Below are 18,877 nucleotides of genomic sequence, written 5' to 3'. Positions count from 1 at the left end.
ATGTGAACAGTGATGAGGGCCACAAAGATTAATAAATACTTCTGATTTGGGGTGGTAGATATTTACTTAGTAGTAATAGTTCAATAAATGACTGTTGAATGATCTGGCTAAGCAGGCAATCAGGCGCTTCAGCATGGTGTGCGGTACACACAGGTGAAACCCTCGCCTTAACCTGAAGACTACTGAGCACTAGTTAGGATGAGGCAGCCTTAAGAAGTGGTAGAGAAAGCACAGGAACATATAAAGGTTAATTTCCACACCAATTTCAGGACCTTTGTCAGTGAAAGTAGCACTGAGTCCTGTTAATTTTATATAGTTCATAAGAAAAAAGCACATTGGCTGGTAGAGAGCACTGTAATTAATGCAGTAATTATGAATAAACAAAAAGATGGATGATGTGTTCCAAGATTATCAAATTGGATCTGCAATAGTGGGATGGCAAGTGAGTTTCTCATGTTCCATGGAACGAAAAAATTGCAAAAGTTCATGCAACATTGAATGAGATAGCCTAACAGAGAAGAGGATGGGTGGAGGGCAGGGAAGTGAGTGAGATAGTCAGTATGATGCTGTAATTTAGTAGTTAATATTTAATTCATATGTAATTTTTAATGGCATTACATGATTTGATATTTATTTTATTCTGAAAAAAAGTTTCTTAACAAACTGTCTTGAGAAGATATTCAGAACTATGATTTAAGAAATTTTAAACATAATTCAACTTGCTTCTAAATACTTAAGAAAAAAAAGGTTTCCCTTAAATATCACTAATAGTATATCCCAAAGTTTTCAAAATACTTTCAACCAAGAATATATAGCAGTGAAGGAAGGTAAGGTTTGAAAGCAGCTATGTGCCTTGTGAGGGTCCAAATTTAGGAAGGCCATGGGTGCAGACATGAAGGAGCCTGGAACTCAGGGAGGGTCCTCAGTGAGCCCGGGGGGTACACAGTGTGTTCTTCCTCCCAGCACACACACCAGGGAAGATCCTCTGCAGCCCCTCTGCCTTCAACAGAAGGCGCATTTGGCCGCAAGAGGAGATCTGTCTAAGGTCCCACAGTCATCCCTGGCTCCTGCTCTAGTGGATCCCAGGGCTACAAAATCACAGTAAAGTACTTCCTTGCTGTGCTTAGCAGATATGTCATAGGTCACGCTATGTCATATGAAGGATAACTTTTATGCACGTGCGCATACACACACCACACACAATAAATATGTAATCATCTGCCAACTCATTTTCAACCTGACAGGAGCCCTGTTTTCTCAGAAGTAATGATTTGTCCACACTCTCTCACACACGTTTGGGAGAGGACTGGTTACAGGGGCCTGCAGCAATGCACATGGGAGTAGAAAAACTAGCCCATAGGTACCCAATTTCCCTCAGATATGAGCATCATGCTAAGTATATAGTTATGTGAGAATTTAGACACAATGTTTCCATTTTCCAGAAGATCTTAGGAGGTTGTCTTGGTAACGCCAATTTGCCACCAGGGGACTCTCTACTCCTGGACACTCACAACTTGTACAATCACACTGTACTTGAACCACCTAGGCCTCACGGGGCCCCATGATATACTGAATTTCCTTCATCCTCTGAGCATCAGTGAAAGGCTGAGGTATCTATCTGGATAAAAAAGAAAGTCCGGGAAGATGGAGAGATGCTGGTCAAAGGGTAGAAGCCTTCAGTGTCAGATGAATAAGCTCTGGGAATCTAAAGTACAGCATGGTGACTATAGTTAGCAATACTGTGTGGTGTACTTGAAATTTGCTAAGAGAGTAGAACTTAAGGGTTCTCACCACATACAAAAGAAAGGTAACTATGTGAAGCGATGCATGTGTCAACTAAAGTGATTGTGACGGTCTTTCACAAAGTATATGCATGTCAAATCATCACACTTTGAATATATACAATTTGTCATTTATACTTCAATAAGACTGAAAAAATTTTTTTAATAAAAACAAAACAAAATCCTCAGTATATAATCCATCTCCTGGTTTTTATTTGCCTTACTCATGTCAACAGGAGAAAAATAAGTTTTAAATTAAAAACCAGATCAACTTTGAAACAGATGCTTTTTTAGTAACAGACCTTCTTCATACATTTTAGAGACTCAAAGGACTAACCTAATATGTGACAATATCTTTAAAGAAATAGAAAAATGTAATTACATTCTGTAATTACAACATGGGTCCAATCTCCATTACAAGACTCAAAATTTAAGGTAGTAATTTCCCATTTTTGATCAAATGTTATCTACTTTTTTCTCTGATGTTACTTATTTGAGGAAGGATAATCAGTTTTGAATGATGTTCTCCAAATGATAAGACATTAACATATTGACCTAATTCCACTTAAACTTCTTGGATTATGTAAACAATAGTTTCTACACCAAACCCTGTTCATCAAACTTTGTCAGCCCACATTACTAAATAAGATGAAAATAGAACTATATAAGTCAAAATCTCCATATATTTTCACTCTTTCATGTGCATTTATTAAGAAAATAAATGTGTCTTATTGTGCATATCCTGAGATGGCAGGAGAAAAAGGAGGGCAAAGATGAAAGAGCATTACAAAAGTGACTGACCGGGGCTCTAACAGCGAGTGAAAATGCTGCTCGATCTGTACGCAAAACATCCACCACTTATGAAACACGGGCTTTTTGCTGTTTTACTTACAGCTCTTCTTTGTAATCTAACTGGGTTCTTAGTCAAATGAAAATAAAACAAAACAACAGAAATACAACCTTTATTTCTTGGACCCAAAAGAGAATATTCAAAATGCAGAAGCATTCTGATGATGTCTGTTCAAGGAATTCACTGGATTGCGACTTTAACTTTTTTAAAATTGTAGACTACTTTTAGACTTACAGAGAAGTTGCAAGGAGAGTACTGAAAATTCTTTGTGTGCCCTTGTCCAAGTTTCCCCTAACACTGAGATGTCTCCTAATCATGGTGTCTTTGTCAAAGCTAAGACACTAACTTGGGATAATACTATTAACTTACAAACAGGCTTTCTTCTAATTTCACTAGTATTTCAACATATGTTCTTTTTTGGTCCTGGGATCCAATCCAGGACCCCAAGCTGAGTTTAGAAGCCTTACCTTTTGATCTGCTTCTTCATCCTCATCCTGACAATCATCACAGAGCGGGCTGGAGGTGGCTGCGAAGGTGGGTCCCTGGGAGTAGTACTGAGAACTTCGGCAGCCATCCCGCCGCAGTTTATCACATTCTGTGGAGCAAACAGGCCGAGGAGACGAGAGAGGGTGTTAAAAATCACAATGCGTTTACTCTGCTTCATTTACCTTTTTTAGTAATATTTTCCCAGGCATAATAATAGTATGAGTAATGAAAATGATGATAAAAACTACTAAGAATTAGTGAAGCACCTAGTACACACTACATGTCATGTTAACGTACTTTAAAAGGATTACCTTTAGACCGAACACAGCTCCCTGAGTCACTTTATGGTTCTTCAGTTATTTATCTGTAATGTTTTACAAGTAAGCAGTGACTCAGAATTTGAACCCAAGGTCTTAATTACCATAATTTTGGACACACAGCATTTGATTATGTAATTCCTCATCAAAAAATACAAGAAATTCTCAAGCAGTGCTTGTTTCCTAGATTCATCAGCTGTAAGTGACATGAGAAATCATGGGATATAATGCTCCATTTTATTTTTAGTCTCAGCTTCACTTCGATGCCCAACAGCCTATCATCACTGCGAATTTATTATGAAGCCGGTGGTAGTCTGGGATGTCTGGCAGTGTACAGAGGAAGGCATAGCACCACCGGGTGGAAGGTAACTAGGGGCATGGTGCCCTGCATCACAGCGGGGCTGGGGCCCCTGGCTGCTTGGAGACCAGCGATTCCCTTCGAGGAGGAACCAGCGTGCTGATTACTCTCATCAGCAGGACAAGTGCAGCAAGAAAAGTACTGGTGGCTTTTTAAAGCCTCAGGAGCAGGAGCTTTCCTGTTACCCAGACACCGTGACCTTAGAGGAGCACATGCCTTACAAAAGGATTCACCACAGGATTCCTTTAAATATCCAGCTTGCTCAAGGAGTACAAGACATTAGGTTTTGGAAAAGTTTCCTCTTTGCAGAGCTTTACAAAACCATGTACCTAATGGCACAGAACTAAAGGCAGATCATCTTAAGAGTTCCTTTCTAATACTAGGATATGCGTTTCTTCCTCAAAGAGGAGGGGAGCAAACACTTTCATGGAGGGATAAATATTTTCCACCTGGAGAATAAAAAATTCCTTTCTCTCTTTTTGCTACCTGACAAGTGGGAATGCAAAGAGAGCCTCAGACCAGATTTTTAAAAATCCCACAGAAGTAGTCATGAAGAATTTTTAGAATGCCAAACTAACTAAAAAATGCATATGTAATCATAAGATAGTAAATACTATTTCAGTTACTTGTGGTAAACAATGTGTGGCATAGGCTGGAAACCACTCTTAATATTGAGTAAAATGGAAATTTAAAAAAGAAATTCTGAAACTTCCAGAACACAACGTGTTTTTTAATGAAGAGTTACTCATACTATCTACCTCTTTCACTGAGAAATGTTTTCACATTTTCTCCAATACTTGACAATTTCTCTAGAAAAGTAAATAGTACAATCAGAATCTATACTCTCATTCTTCAGAGATATGTTCCATAAAGTATAATCAGTAGTTTTGAAACTGTTCTGTGCAGAGTTTTGGGATTTTATTTATTTTTTTATCCTAGCTTTTCTTGGATCTTCTTTCAAGAAAAGCTAGGATAAAAAAAAATAGCTCTCAAGTACAATAGTTTTACATTTCATTAACTTGTGCTGTGAAACTGACTTTTCTGTGGCCCTGTAAAATTGAGGTCTCCTATGGATTCAGGGTGAATCTTGTAAAATGACTTAATACTGTTACCCCTCAAAGCTACTTAATTATATAATTCAGTATTTTCAAAAACTTGACAAAGTACAAAGTGAAGACCCAGAGGCCCTTTTAAGCTAAGTCCTTCTGTTGTTCAACACTGTCTTTTTTTCCTCACTAAATTATAGAATTTTATAATATTAAACATCTGTTTTACCTGTTGGGTGCCATGTATGATTCTGTGCTTGAAAGATTCCTATGCTAGGAAATAAGGAAGGACTGCTGGGCTAGATCTTCTCTAAGGGCTTGACAATAATGTTAAAAATGGCTAAAATGACTAATACTTATTAAATCTCAAAAGAACAAAATATTACAAACTATCATCCCCATGTTAAAAGGTTGAAAGTCTGGCAGTTATTAGTATCTGCCTTGTACATCACCTTTCGAGCCTAGTTTAAAAGACAATACCTCTTTTTCACACAAGGAAGTTTATGTCACAGAAATGTTTGAAGAGTGGTATGACGAACAGTAGTCTATCAAATGAAATATGATGCTGGGTCTAAGATTAAACAAGGCAGTATAACTTCACAACAGGTGACCAATTTTTTTTTCCTTATCAAATGCCTGAATCTAGTAAACTCATTCCATTGTTACTTATCTTACTCCAGCTCCAGGGGAAATCTAGGAAAATTTTCTCTTGTCAAGTTGCAATGGCTCTTTGAGTTTTGAAAGCTGTGGCTTTGTTCTTTAAAAACTGAGTTTATTGTCTATAGAGTGAGACATAAGTCCATGCAAGCCATCATGAATAAAGAAAGACTTTTCAAACACTAAATTGAGAGCTACTGCAAGGCAAAGCCTAATTTAAAGCCAGGTTATGCCAGCAACTACAGGCTAGAAACAGGATACTAAATGTAATAGAAGATCTATCTTAACACATACTCTTCTTGCAACAGAAAGAGCAAAACCAGGTACTGTTCTCACAGTAATGCTTGGATAAAGGTGTCACTGTTCATTGTGTCCTCTGGTTTCCCAACCACCAATTTCCTCCTCTTTCCTGTCATGTCAAACTATTTTCTTTAGCACAAGAACAAACATTTCTTGGTAGACCAAAGTTTTTAATATAGAAGAGAAAAAATAAATGTCATATTACTGGATGGTCATCTATTCATTTTGTGAATTTAATTCATCTTTGGTCTCCAAACCTTCATGCATTAAGCTATCCTTTAGGATTTTCTTTTTAATAATTTAGACATGTTAACAGAATCTACTGCAAGACACTTTAAAGAGTTATTTTCAAAATAATTTTCTCTGCTGGAAATCCTTGATAAATTTGCACTTTCTAAGTTGTGCTCCTAAATTTGTATAGGAATAAATCAGGCACAGTGAGCTAGAATATGCAGCAGTTACAAACAGTTTCAAAATCCCAGTGGCTTAACCCAACTAGAAGAATTTTTCCCGCACATTCTTCTCATTCAGGCAGCGCTAGCAGGGGCTCTGCTCATCAGCAGCACTCAGGGGCCAGGCAGAGGACATTTCAAGTCAACTTGTGTTTGCGCGATCACACAGCAGTGCCGTGAGAATGCGGCACATCTCAGGCTGGCTCCTGGAACTTCTGCCCGAGTTCCTGTTTCTTTGGACAAAACAAACCACATGGCCAAAACTAGCTTCAAAAGGGACAAAAAGGGCAATCCCACCTCATGAGAAAGGAAATGAGAATATTCAAAACAGCTCAAATGACTCTTCCAAAAAGAGGAATAATACCAAATATAAGACTTTTCAGATTCTTATTCCACTTATTTAATGTTTATTTCCAGTTCATGAAAGAGATTGAGAGCCTTTTGGTATAGAACCTACAGGAACAATGAAAAGCAATCCTTCTGTGTTTTAGGAACAGGAGGTAAACCATTGGGAGGGTCTCTGTATGGAGGAGGTGAGTATCTGGAAGTCAGAGGGTACTGACACCACTTACTACCCACGAAACCTAGCAGGAAGCATTTTAACCTCCTAGAAACTCAGATTCTACCTCTGTAAAGTGGGGACATTACTCCATCTCTGTAGCTGTTATGAGAGTCACTGAACAAGCATTAAGAGTGTCCTGCTCTCTGAAGTGAGACCAGGTACTGCAAGTCAAACTCTGCACAGAAGTATCTGGGTGGCGGGTGCTCAAAAAATGGTCTGTCAGAACTGACCACATAAAACATAACTACCTCAAACTCTTCCACTTCTAAAAGCCAGTAGCAATTCCATAACAAGATGTGGCTTTAAGACTGTACAATTTACCAAGCCTTTGGCTACATCTTTATTAAAATATCATAAGGCTGTATTTCTTTTCCTAAGTAGGTATTAACACCCATACCGGGATTCTCTTACTGTCAGTGGCTGGAACATTTACTTCTAACTCCTCTGAGTCCAAAATAGAGCTAAAATATTTGAACTGATTGAACTGCAGAATTTATAGTTATGAGCTCATGAGTTTTACATGACAAGAAGCCTCATACCTAAGCATGTTTTTACACTGGAAGATTATAAGCCAGGTACTTGGTAAATGTATTTGATAGAGTATAATTATTAAAGCAAGGAGAGGAAAGGTTCTTTGAAAAGCCCAGAATGTATTTTGGGGTGAACTGTGTCCCCCCAAAGACCTGGGACCTGTGAATGTGATCTCATCTGCAAATAGGTCATTCCAGATGTAATCATGTTATAATGAGGCCATTAGGGTGGGCCCTAATCCAATATGACTGACGTCCTTATGAGAGACATTGGCACCATGTGACAACACAGAGACACACAGACACAGAAGGAAGAAAGTCATGTGAAGACAGAGACAGAGACTGGAGTTACACTGCCAAAAAACCAAATGCCTGGGGCCACCAGAAGCTGGAAGGAAAGGAGGGATTCTCCCCTAGAGATCAAAGGGGGCAGCCCTGCCGACACCTTGATATTGGACTTCCAGCCTCCAAATCTGTAAGACAAGGATTTCTAATATTTTAAGCCACCTAGTTTGTGGAAATTTATCACGGTAGCCTTAGTAAATTACATAGTATGGAACCAGGAAATGGTAATATGTGGAAGAAATTTATAAGGATCTTCAAGGAAACAGAAGGAGATTGCCCCTTGGCAGGAACTTCAGAGCATCATGGAAAGAAACTGGGACAGGAATTAGATAAGAACAGATACCCACTCAGCTCCTGAAGAGCTGTGCAACTCTGGGCAAGTTTGTCAGCCTCAGGGACTCATCTCTAAGGTCCTAGAAGTTTTCCTTCATGATGGAGGAAAGCAAGATGTGGTAACAGCTCTCAGCAGACAAAACAGTAACTACTGCATATTAACAATATTAACTGTGATCAAGGGCTCGCTATGACTCTTGGCACTGGCTCTAAGAGACAGGGATTATAGTTATCCACGTTTTACACATGCACACTTTGAGACACAAAAATAAACTTGCTCCAAGTAATGAGGACAACATTAGAATCCAGATACTCTGGCCCCCAAACTGGGGTTCTTTCCTGAAAGTAACAACTTGCAGACTACCCTGCTTATGATGAGAAACTCCCCTCCGCCATTTCTCTCTATACCATACTTAGCAGCTTATGAAAGAACACTAGCCTTTATCTAGCAAATCAATACTTCCAATTTGGGGTTTTAGTGTCCTTTAACTCTTTCCTAAAGAGAAAAGATGTTGAACTAGTGCTATTACAGTTTTTTATCCTACACTTACATTTTCACAACAAAAAGAAAAAATAAGTACAAAATGAAATAAGTATACATTCATCCTAAAGAATATTGGTATTTAAGGTCTTCTGAAATTAACTTTAGGAAAGGACTCTTCTCTCTTCCTCGAGGGGAAAGCAGGGCTGTATCTCACAGGAATAATGAAAACAGCAGACTCAGTCTTTTAAGATGGAGAAGAAAATCCTTTAATTCCCTTTTGGATATTATTTTATAAATTCTTCAATTTTTGCCAATTATACATATTAATATGGGATATATATTACATTATCACTTCCCAAGCCGTCTTACAGATGACGGCAGTCCAGGTCCTACTGGCCTGTAGTGGCAGCCACCGTGCTGGCAGGGAGCTCAACTCACTGTGCTATTTCAAGACAGCTTATTCAAAACGCCACCCCTCCTTTGAGGCTTACCTCAAATCTTATCTCCCACAAAGCCTTCCCTAGTCACTCCACCTTCCAGGCCTGAGTGCTTCGATACTGTAAACCGTATTGCATACTTCCTTAGGTTCTCTGATGTGCCTTACATAGTACAAAGGTTCAGCTCACATAGTGACAGTACAACTACTGCCAAAGAGGCAGAATCATAGTTGCAAAAAGTCACTGGCCCCTAAGATAATTCTCTCTCCTCAGTAACTCATGTATTATGACTCCAAGGCAAAGCACCTTCATCTGCATTTATCCATTAATTCACAAATATTTATGAAACCTCTTCTACCTGCCAAGTACTGTTAGAAGCACAGGAGATGCCACAGTGAACAGAGCAAAACTCCTGTCCTCATAGAGCACAGACAACAAAGAGATGCGAGAAAGTTCTAAGTGCTAAGAGAAAAATAAAGCAGGGAAGAGAAGAGGGAATGGTGCTGGAGTAGGCCTCATGGAGTGGTGACATCTGCACAGAAATGGGTTCATCACCCTGAGGAAGAGCTGGGGGGAAGTGGTTTCGGCTGAGTGAGGAGGGAGAATGGTAGTAGAAACAGACAGGTGGGGAGGGTCAGACTGTAGGGCCTCATAGGTCACTGTGGATTATAAGGACTCTGGCTTTACCCATGAGGCCAAGGGGTAGCTCCTGAAGACCTTGAACAGAGAAGTGACGTGATCTTCTTGCATGTATCACCTTCTTCCTCCCTACCTCCCACCCCAAAATGCTAGAACTCAGCTCAGGAAGAGTTTGAATGTTATCAATATGAGAAAAAAGCAAATCACTTAGTGCTGCTTATAAAAAAACATGGGCATTTTTACCACTGGTTGCTGTAATTTGCATAATTGATTTCCTCACATTTATAATTCCATGAGAGAAAACATACTACACAGTAAAACGTTTTCTGAATTTATTATGAAGATTTTGAAACATACTCTGATAGAACAAAATTCTTAAATGATGCTTAATAAGTCTGACTTCCTTAAATGAGAAGGAGAAGGAGCTAGAAACTGTATGCAAAGTGGGACACGGGGCTTGTTTATCTGTTCCCCAAGGAGATCATAGTACTTAGAACAAGCACTGCTGCATTAAAAGCCAGAGGCCAGTAAAAAAGGCTATTTTGTAATTTTTCAGGTCATACAGGTAGTGTTGGTGTGTATGGATATGAATTGCCTAGGCAAGGTTCGAAACATTCAGATCAAAAGCACAATTTTGGTATTTCACAGCAGCATAGCATTCCAGGCGTACCATATTTTAAAGTCGAATGTGGTTTCTTTTTACTATTATTAAATCTTTCCTCCTGCTATACTTCAAGATCACTAAAAATTGGAACGACTCCACTTACAAAGTCAATCATAAAAATAATGGTCATCATGTGCTGTCTCATTTGACTGCAATGAACCAGTCTAAAAAAATCTTTTTTTTGGATCATTGATTGTTAGAGCCATTACTATTGACACTAAGTAAATATATTATTTTCTAAACTGAAAGCCCTTTGCCATCCTTATTTGATTTTTGTTTAAAATATTTCTGCAGGAGTTGGAGGAAAACAGATATTATATCTGTCTTATGGATTACAAAATTTAGGTGTAATTTCTGGAAGACCCAGGTTTCCAAATTTCTAACCCAGTTATTTATCCATCATATTATCAACAATAGGGTAGAAGGCCATTTCTATTCTTTATCTTTGCCCAGTAGTGGAGTGGTGAGGACCCACAGGACTACAAACATGTATGTTTAAAAGAAAATCAATTTCAGTCCAACAGCTGTAATGGCTATTATATGGCTAAAGAATTTATTTGAAGCTTTCAATGAAGCACAAAGGAAAAATGTACAGCACTCAAATATTTTGCATGGTAAACATTAGAGAACTTATTTACTTAATGATAATTGAACCAAAATGCATTTTAAAATACAAAGGGTTGACCTTCTAGTTCATTAATTTATTGGCAACACTGGAAAGGAAAAAAATCATACTGTCTCTGTCATTAAGATTTGCCAGTCATGCATCTTAGATTTTCCAAAAACACATCTGGACTTTCCATAAACTTTCAAAACAGTTGAGCTTCAGCTTACTTAAACTGTCTTCAAGACTCAAAAATTAGAAAATAATTAAGGAACCATAGATGTTCAAACATTTTTTAATTACTCAGTTATTTGTAGCCTATCAAGTATGTTGCAAGCTGTGTTAAATCTTAAAGACACTATGGATTTAATACAGCTCTTTTCAATTATATTTTCCTAGGTAATTTGGTAATTAGACTAATGATTATTTCTTTTCTCCCTTCTCATCTGCATAGATTTCATGTAGCTGTACAGGAATATTTACAATGGCACAAAAGCACGTTATTTTATGCAAAGTAATAAACTCAAATTTATCTTCCAGTAAACGCATATTTGAGTGCATAAGATTATTTCTTTACCAATCATCACTTCAATGATACTTAACATCTAAAGCACTATAAACATTAGAGGATAAAGAGGAAATGTATGGCTTTAATGATTAAGCCTGAGCCTCTCTAAAAGTTCTGGAAGTAAATATCTCTTCTCTTAACTGTGCACATAAGAAAAAATGCCCAGGTGCTAGAGTATAATTTGCTTTACTATGTGTTAGAAAAAAAGAGAGGGCCAATCAGAAAATGTGTCAGCTATCACCCAGGTGCCCAGACAAAGGAAGCTCTCCTGAAGGGAGCTCGCCTTCAGCTAACAGCCTGAGCAGAGAGGTGACGGCAGCAACAAGAACACAAACTCTGAAAGCGGATAGTAGCGTGTCCGCATCCTGACTTGCAATGAGCTAGACGGGTTGAAGAGCTGTGTTCCAACTCTCGAGATGCTTACCATTTAGCTGATTGATAAACAAGTGCACAAGACAATTTATGGAGCAGAGGTTCTCCAAATGAAGGTGCATCAGGATAACCTGGAGGCCTTGTCGGGCCCACTCCCAGAGTGTCTCATTCAGGCGGTCTGGGCTGAGGCCAGAGAACCTGACGTTCTGGTGTGAGGCTGATGCTGCTGGTCTGGGAGCCACACTGAGAAAGGTGGTCCAGAGTAAGGAAAGGACCTACCGAGAAGAAGAAACAAAATGGAAGGTGGTCGGCATAATACCATGGTGGGTAGAGGGGAAAGTAGAAGAGGAAAAGGTTTCTCTACTTAGAAGAGGTGCCAGGTAAGAGGGAACTAGAATTATGATAGTTTGAGATTTCCTACATATCCCAATGAGAAATGCTGAAAGGCCCAAGGGGAAATGTGGGTTAAACTGTTTTATATGTTATATCACAAATGATCCATAGCCACCAACAGAATAATGTAAGAGGAAATCAGAAAACAAAGGGTGAGGAATTGAGCTGATAGGGTTGGATCAATGTAGAGGGAGAGACATGCTGTATCTGGTGTTTACTTTTAGTTCCTAATACTACTTTGTTTCAGAAAATGCTTTGATTTTGCTACTGTAGGTGTATCTTAACTGCCAAGATTCCCTTAAAATGATCAGAAAGTTCTTGTTTTTAATATCCCATTTCAACTCCAACTGCAAAGGAAGCATCCTGATTCAGGCCAGCACCACCTCTCAACTAGCTAGTGTGGGAATCTCCACCCAGACTCCTAAATCCACCCTTGATCCCCTTACTGTGAATTTCTAACCCAGAACCAGACTGAGCCATTTAAAAACAACGAGTCAGATTATGTCAGACCTCGCCAATGGCCTCCCAGGGCCTGAAAGTAAAAGTCAATGTCCTCCTAAATGGTTTCTAAGTCCTACAGAATTTGACTTAGTGTGGTTGACCAGCCGGTCTCAGTGAGTCCATGAAATGAATGGACAATCAGTATTTAAGAGAGCACTGTGGTTACAAGATAGAGGGGTCAGCCCATTCATCTCCAAGGTGCATTTTACCCTTGGCCACACTTCCCACCTTAATTAACCTAAGACATATGACCTGCCTATTGATCTGCTCTGCCAGCCATGTTCTCAGTGTTTATTAAGGAGTCTGGGTTGGGGCCAGCATCAATATAGCATTTGATGGAGGAGGGCCCCCAATTGTGTGTTCAAGATATTAGAGGAGGGAAAAGCAGGTTGGGAGGGGATGAGATGGGGAAGATTATGATGTTCAGTGCTCTATCTGGTTTATCTGTGTAAAAAACCACAGTCTCAGCAGAATTTCAGGGAAACTGACTGGCTCATCAATGGGTTTCAGCCCCAGGCAAGTTCGCTCCTGATTCAGTGAGACTGAAAAATGATAATGGAATGTTCTTGGGGTGAAAAGGTTTCTATCCAAATTTATTCCCACAGTGACAGGTCAAGCGCTAGAATCCTGTCCACCTAAGAGCAAGTCTGCATGCAGCAAGCCAGCCTCTGCTTCTGGGCCTCTCTGCCCCCACAGCCGTCTCAGTCTCTGTCCTTGGCGCTGCCACCACTCCAGCCTCTGCTCTGCTCTCCTGTAGCCTTACAGCCTTGCAGCCGTGCAGCCATGCAGCCCAGAGCACTGGGCAGAACTCTTTATGTATAGTCAATAATAATGTATTGCCCACATGTGTGCAGTGGGCAAACCGACCAGGCTGAGGTGAGAATCCTGGCCACAGGAACTTTTATTTTCCCTACAATGACTAAATCCAGTATTAAAAAACTAACTGCCTCATGGGCAACCCAAAAGATTTCTGGTCAGATGGAACAAATGCATTGGGAAAGCTTCATTTTCACTGAAAGCTCCCAGAAAATTTGAGGCAGGAAGGAATACGATGGAAGAGAGTAGATGGGTTTGGATGGGTTTCTTTGCCACAGGAGAGAAAATAAATGAATGACAAGCAGACTGCTGAATTCATATTCCCAAATACTATGAGAGCACAATTCAAATGACTTCTCATCTCCATCTACATGGTGTGTTTGGGGAAATAAATTGACCAGGATGGGGAAGGTGGACTACCACGGACAGGAAACACACTATGAACTGTGTCATGAGCACAATGGTCAGGCAGGAAACAAGTTTGCTTCCTAATGTATTAGCATGTATTGCAAAGTCTTCCTTTCCACTGCACATGGCCCCCCACCCCCACCCCACCCCCATATCCTGGGGCCAGTATGTTTCTAGTTGACATTAAATACCACAGGTGATTTCATTTTCTGTAGAAGGGTAAAAAGAAAGGTCTTTTGACTAATATTCTCCTTCCATGGTTAATCCCTATTAAAGTGGAATAAAAACCTCCCCCCCAAATTAGGAATTAAATATTAAAATTTAAGCAGTTGGATAAAACTATTAGCTTTATGTTTCATTGAAAACTATAGAAAGAATTACTCTTAAAATGTTATTTGCCATTTTGAAAAATGAGTTTTTAACATTTCTTCTCTTCACAGGTCCAGATTAATTTAAGGAGGCTTGAAGAAAACTAAATCTGGTTGAGACTGAGGTGAAAGCTTTCTGAGGCCCAAGATTAATGTGAGTGTGTTAAGAGTCTGCAAGTTCTGGTTGCACACCAACAGAGCGCAGCTAAACCGGAGGTGATCTCGTTTCACTGTAGAATGAAAAAGCCCTATAGTTGGCAGTAGTGAAGCATCACCAAGGTTACTCGAGATTGAACAGCCTGCAAAGATTCTAACCCAACACCAGAGACTTCAGATGTGCAGTGAGTGATAACAAACCTTATCCACAGTACCTTCAAGGTAGTGTTTTTATGCTGTGCTGAGCAAAATATAGAGGCCACTCGAGTTACTCACTTTATCAGGAATTAAAATAGAATTGCTGACAGCAGACTGGCTATGGACACAAAAACAAAACAAAAGGCCTACTGTTTGAACAATCATAGTGCTTTGTTAAGCCCTGGATCATTTAAATGACTGTCCTTGCTATCCTAACTTGTGTGTGTGGCTTACCATTACCAAAAAAGAACATGTCTCTTCACCTACTGAAAAAGCAAAAACTGTTCATTTCCTCTGCTCTTTCACCTTACATGTCTGTCACAGGTTAACCACTCTTTCAGGGTTACCATTCGCAGAGTTGGTTAGTATTATGAAAACTTCCATAAGCCACTAAATCCAGCAAGAGAAGTTAAACAGCCTCTTCTGGGTATCAGTTCCTAATTCCTCATGCTGGTCAGCTTTGCCCTTCTCTCCATAGAGAATTTAATCTACTGTTCCGTCAGGTTGGGCTACTTTCCCTAAGAACGAAAATTCTAAAACAAGTCTAATGAAATACCAAACATAAAAAAAAAAGAGACTTTAATAACATTATCATTTCTCTTTGAAAAGCCAGCCTAGCTAAATTCACAAGCACTGAACAAGAGAGCATAAAATGAAGTCATTCCTCTCTCCAAAGAACTAGTTGGGACCACATTTCCATTAAGCCTCCATCACCACTTAAAGAAAAACTAACTTCTCTTTCCTTTTGCTCTATCTCAAAACACGCTTTCCTCAGTTCTCTCTCTAGGAGACATGAGTTGAAACCTGACCTCTGCTGTTGCCGGGCTCCTGGCCTAGGCCTCCTCAGGAGCGCCCTCCCACCCTCCCATTCTCTCTCTGTATCAGCAATCTCTCCCCTCCTGTGGGCTCCTTTTATCTACAACCATGTTTTAATTGGCTCTAGTTTTAAAACAACTAATAATAATACTCCTGCTCTGCCACCACCTCAAAATACTGGCGCTTGTCTCCTTGCTTTGTTGACATCATTTACTCTACTGCTTTATTTCTTAAAACATTACTTGTACTATTTTCTGCTTATAAAAATAATTCTTACCTCATAACATCTGGCTTCTTAAATCCAGACTTACCTTGAAACCACTCTTCTGAAGGTCACTGATGGCCACTTAATAACCAATTCAGCAGCCGCCTCAGACTGTCCCCACCTGTAAGCACCATGCTGACCGCCCATCCTGGTTTACTTTCTTCCCCAACTACTCTTTACCAACGTCTCCTACCCAGCCTCCTAGACAAAGCCTTCTCGAGTGTGCTGGCTGTCCCTGTCCCTAGTCTCCAAGCTCCAGCGTTTTCACTGTTCTGGGATGACGGTTCCCAGACCTCCACTGACAACAGTGTTCACAGTACCATGTACTGGGCTGTGTGCTGGGGTCACACAAATGACAAGAGAAGTCCTGCCCCCAAGTGTCTGTCAGGTGGGGATAGAAGCACGGAGACACAGCATAGTATAAACAGTTTAATGGAGGGATCTAAGGTTCTATGGAAATATGTGGAAAAGTGCAGAAGGCATGCCCGGGTCTGCCATGGGGAGTCCAGCAAAGTTTTGTGGGAACCCAGGCACCCACAGGATGACTCAAAGGGGTAATAGGAGTGGTCCGGGTGTGAGCGGTCATGGTTCAAAGGAAGGAGGAGTCCCCTGGGACATGCATTACAGAGAAGGAGGAAAAGACCAGTGAGCAAGCCTGCTGAAAGGCTTTATTATCCTTGGGCGTGACAGCACAGGTGAAGAACGTGGTGGGGGGCAGGGAAGCATGGGGGAGAAGGTGACTGGGCAGATGAGGCTAGACAAACAGGGTCAGATCGTGAAGGCTCTCCCGCGCTAAGGAGCTTAGGTTTCATCTGGTCAGTGAGAGGAGCTGGTAAAAAATTTTTAACAAAGGAGGAGCATGATTAGATCTATGTTTTAAAGACAACATCCGGAGGCAGGGAGGGGTGAGGCTCAACAATATCACCATCACCAACCTTGTAGGTGAGTTACTCATACAGACACCTTATCTCTCCTGCTGGCTGTAGGCTTCTGCTGGAAAGCAGCCATGTCATTCATCTTTGATGCGGCTACAATATCCAGCCCAGTAAGTTACGTGCAGGAAGCACTTGGGAAATTACTGTGTCAACACGAACTTAGATCTTAGACAACCAGTTTGTTAGAAATTAAGGCTCCACAGTAAGTTATATCTTTGTGTCAATACACTTCACACATATCACCTTCAGCAGTTAAGTGCTGAGAGGCCAATTAGAATTTTAGAGCTTAAAAGGGAACTCAGACATCACAAATTGTTTTGCAGACAAGGAAGCCAAGTACAAAAATGGGATATGATTTCCCAGTGTCCCACAGGCTCCTTGCAGCACAGGAATCAGGGTTCTGGCCCCTCGTCTTATTTCCTTAAATAGTTAATGACAGCAGAACAAGATGACAGCAGAACAAGACAGCTCCACAAGCATTGCCAGCTTGTCCACTGAGGAGCATGTGCTTTGAGAATTTCTTAAGTTGACTGGCTAAAGAATGCTGCTGCGGTTTAAGGAAGATGAGACAATTATATTTCCTACCTCTGTTTAGTGTCTTTTTTCAGAATAAAGTACCACTCCTCCCCTGCCTCCAATTCCATGCCTATAATGTTTCAAGTAGAAAATAAGTTAAAATTCTATACGAATGAGTAAATATAATTTAATGTTTCTTGTCAAACTTAAAAATAACCTTTCTTTAAGCAGTGACAGTTTACCTGCTCCTTTTACATATCAATTTTACCAAAAGATTCTTCAGGAAGAGCACAGGTAAAGAATGAGGCCAGGAGTATATTCAGCTGCAAGTGCTAACTCACTGGTACCCTTATCTTTCTTTCTCTTGTGCCCTGTATGATGTGTGCCTCTTTTTTCCTTTTTTTAAGTCCATTGAGGTACTAATGACCTATTATATCCCTAACAGTATGCACCAAATGCTATTAGAATAAAAGACGGTTTGGGTATTAGCCATAATGATGTCTCATGATGAAGTTTCCTTTATGTCTCTTAAACTTTTTGAATTTCAGGGAAATCAGCAAGAAGTGCAGAGATTTCATAAGCAACAGTGACACCATCACCTTTGGGCATCTGTGGGCATTTCTCAAGTTGACTGGCTAAAGAAAGCAAATCTGCCTTGGGCCTTCAGATTCCCAGACTTAGCCCTGTCCCCACCACCTTTTGGAAAGTGGAGAGCACCAAAGAGGCCTCAAAGGGACAAATCTCCTCAGTGCCCTCAGGACCTGAGATCCACACAGGCCAGCACAGGCTGAGCAAGAAACCTGACTTCGAGTCCCAGCACAGTCATCTGGAAACTGCAAAGTACTATAAAGAGATCCCTTCATGCCTATGGGCCTTGGTTTACCTATCTACCAGATGAAAAGGGGACTTATTAACCAGAGGACCTGGGAGGTCCCTTCCAGCTGATGGTGAGCGGGGAAAAACGGCAGCGGCTTCTGTGGATGGGATGACCTGGCTCTCACGCGTCATGTGACCATGCTCCCTGTTCGCTGCCTCTCACCCTCCTCCCGACGGCTTCCCAAGCATAATGGGTGGGAGGGAAAGCACATCAGCTAAATCACGACAGCCATTTGGGTAAGAGGGCTGAGACTGATAAAATTTTATCTATACTCCACTGTGCTTGAATCAAAATACACCCTTGCCTCCACAAGCACGGCCAGCTTGCCCACTGAAGAGCATGTGCTTTGAGGTACTTGACATAAGTAGTTAATTTTATTCCCATGAAAACAGGTATGATCTTTATTTCATAGATGAGAAAACAAGTGCAAACTGTTGAAGAAACAAACTCAAAATTAAACTCAAATCATATGTATCTAGCACAAAATAGAATCTGAACCTAGATGTGACCCATGTACTTTTCATTAAACCTGGACTTTTCTATTAGAAAGCAAGAACAGGAAGGCGGTTTCTGGAGTTTAGGGCATATTCTATTTTTTAACCATGGTAAATAGATGTTTTCTATTAAAGTGCACATGTTTTACATATTTGTCTATATTATGTGTCATAATTTTTTTTTAATGACAGAAAAGAAAAAGATGAATTCAATGTCATAAGCACAAGGTGGGCAAAACAGATGTTCATCTTGGGTCTGTCTAAAGTGGTGAGCAGATGCCTCATTTCAACAGAGGGAGCTTTCAGTCAACAAACACAAGGCCATACCTATAAAGACATCTCAGAGAAA

At 40.2% G+C, this 18,877-nt stretch overlaps 1 protein-coding gene across 6 annotated transcripts in view; it reads right to left on the bottom strand.

The window, feature by feature from the left end:
• NHSL1 (NHS like 1) overlaps nt 1–18,877 on the bottom strand; it is a 219,462-nt gene that overhangs the window by 34,991 nt on the left and 165,594 nt on the right. For all 6 annotated transcript variants that reach the window (XM_057489155.1, XM_057489156.1, XM_036903675.2 and 3 more), the window contains exon 3: nt 3,099–3,226. In XM_057489155.1, coding sequence (XP_057345138.1) covers nt 3,099–3,226 — 128 coding nt within the window. The remainder of the gene's footprint in view (nt 1–3,098; nt 3,227–18,877) is intronic.

Source organism: Manis pentadactyla, chromosome 12 (genome assembly GCF_030020395.1).
Source record: "Manis pentadactyla isolate mManPen7 chromosome 12, mManPen7.hap1, whole genome shotgun sequence".
Classification (NCBI taxonomy): Eukaryota; Metazoa; Chordata; class Mammalia; order Pholidota; family Manidae; genus Manis; species Manis pentadactyla.
This window is presented reverse-complemented; position numbering and strand designations above follow the sequence as displayed.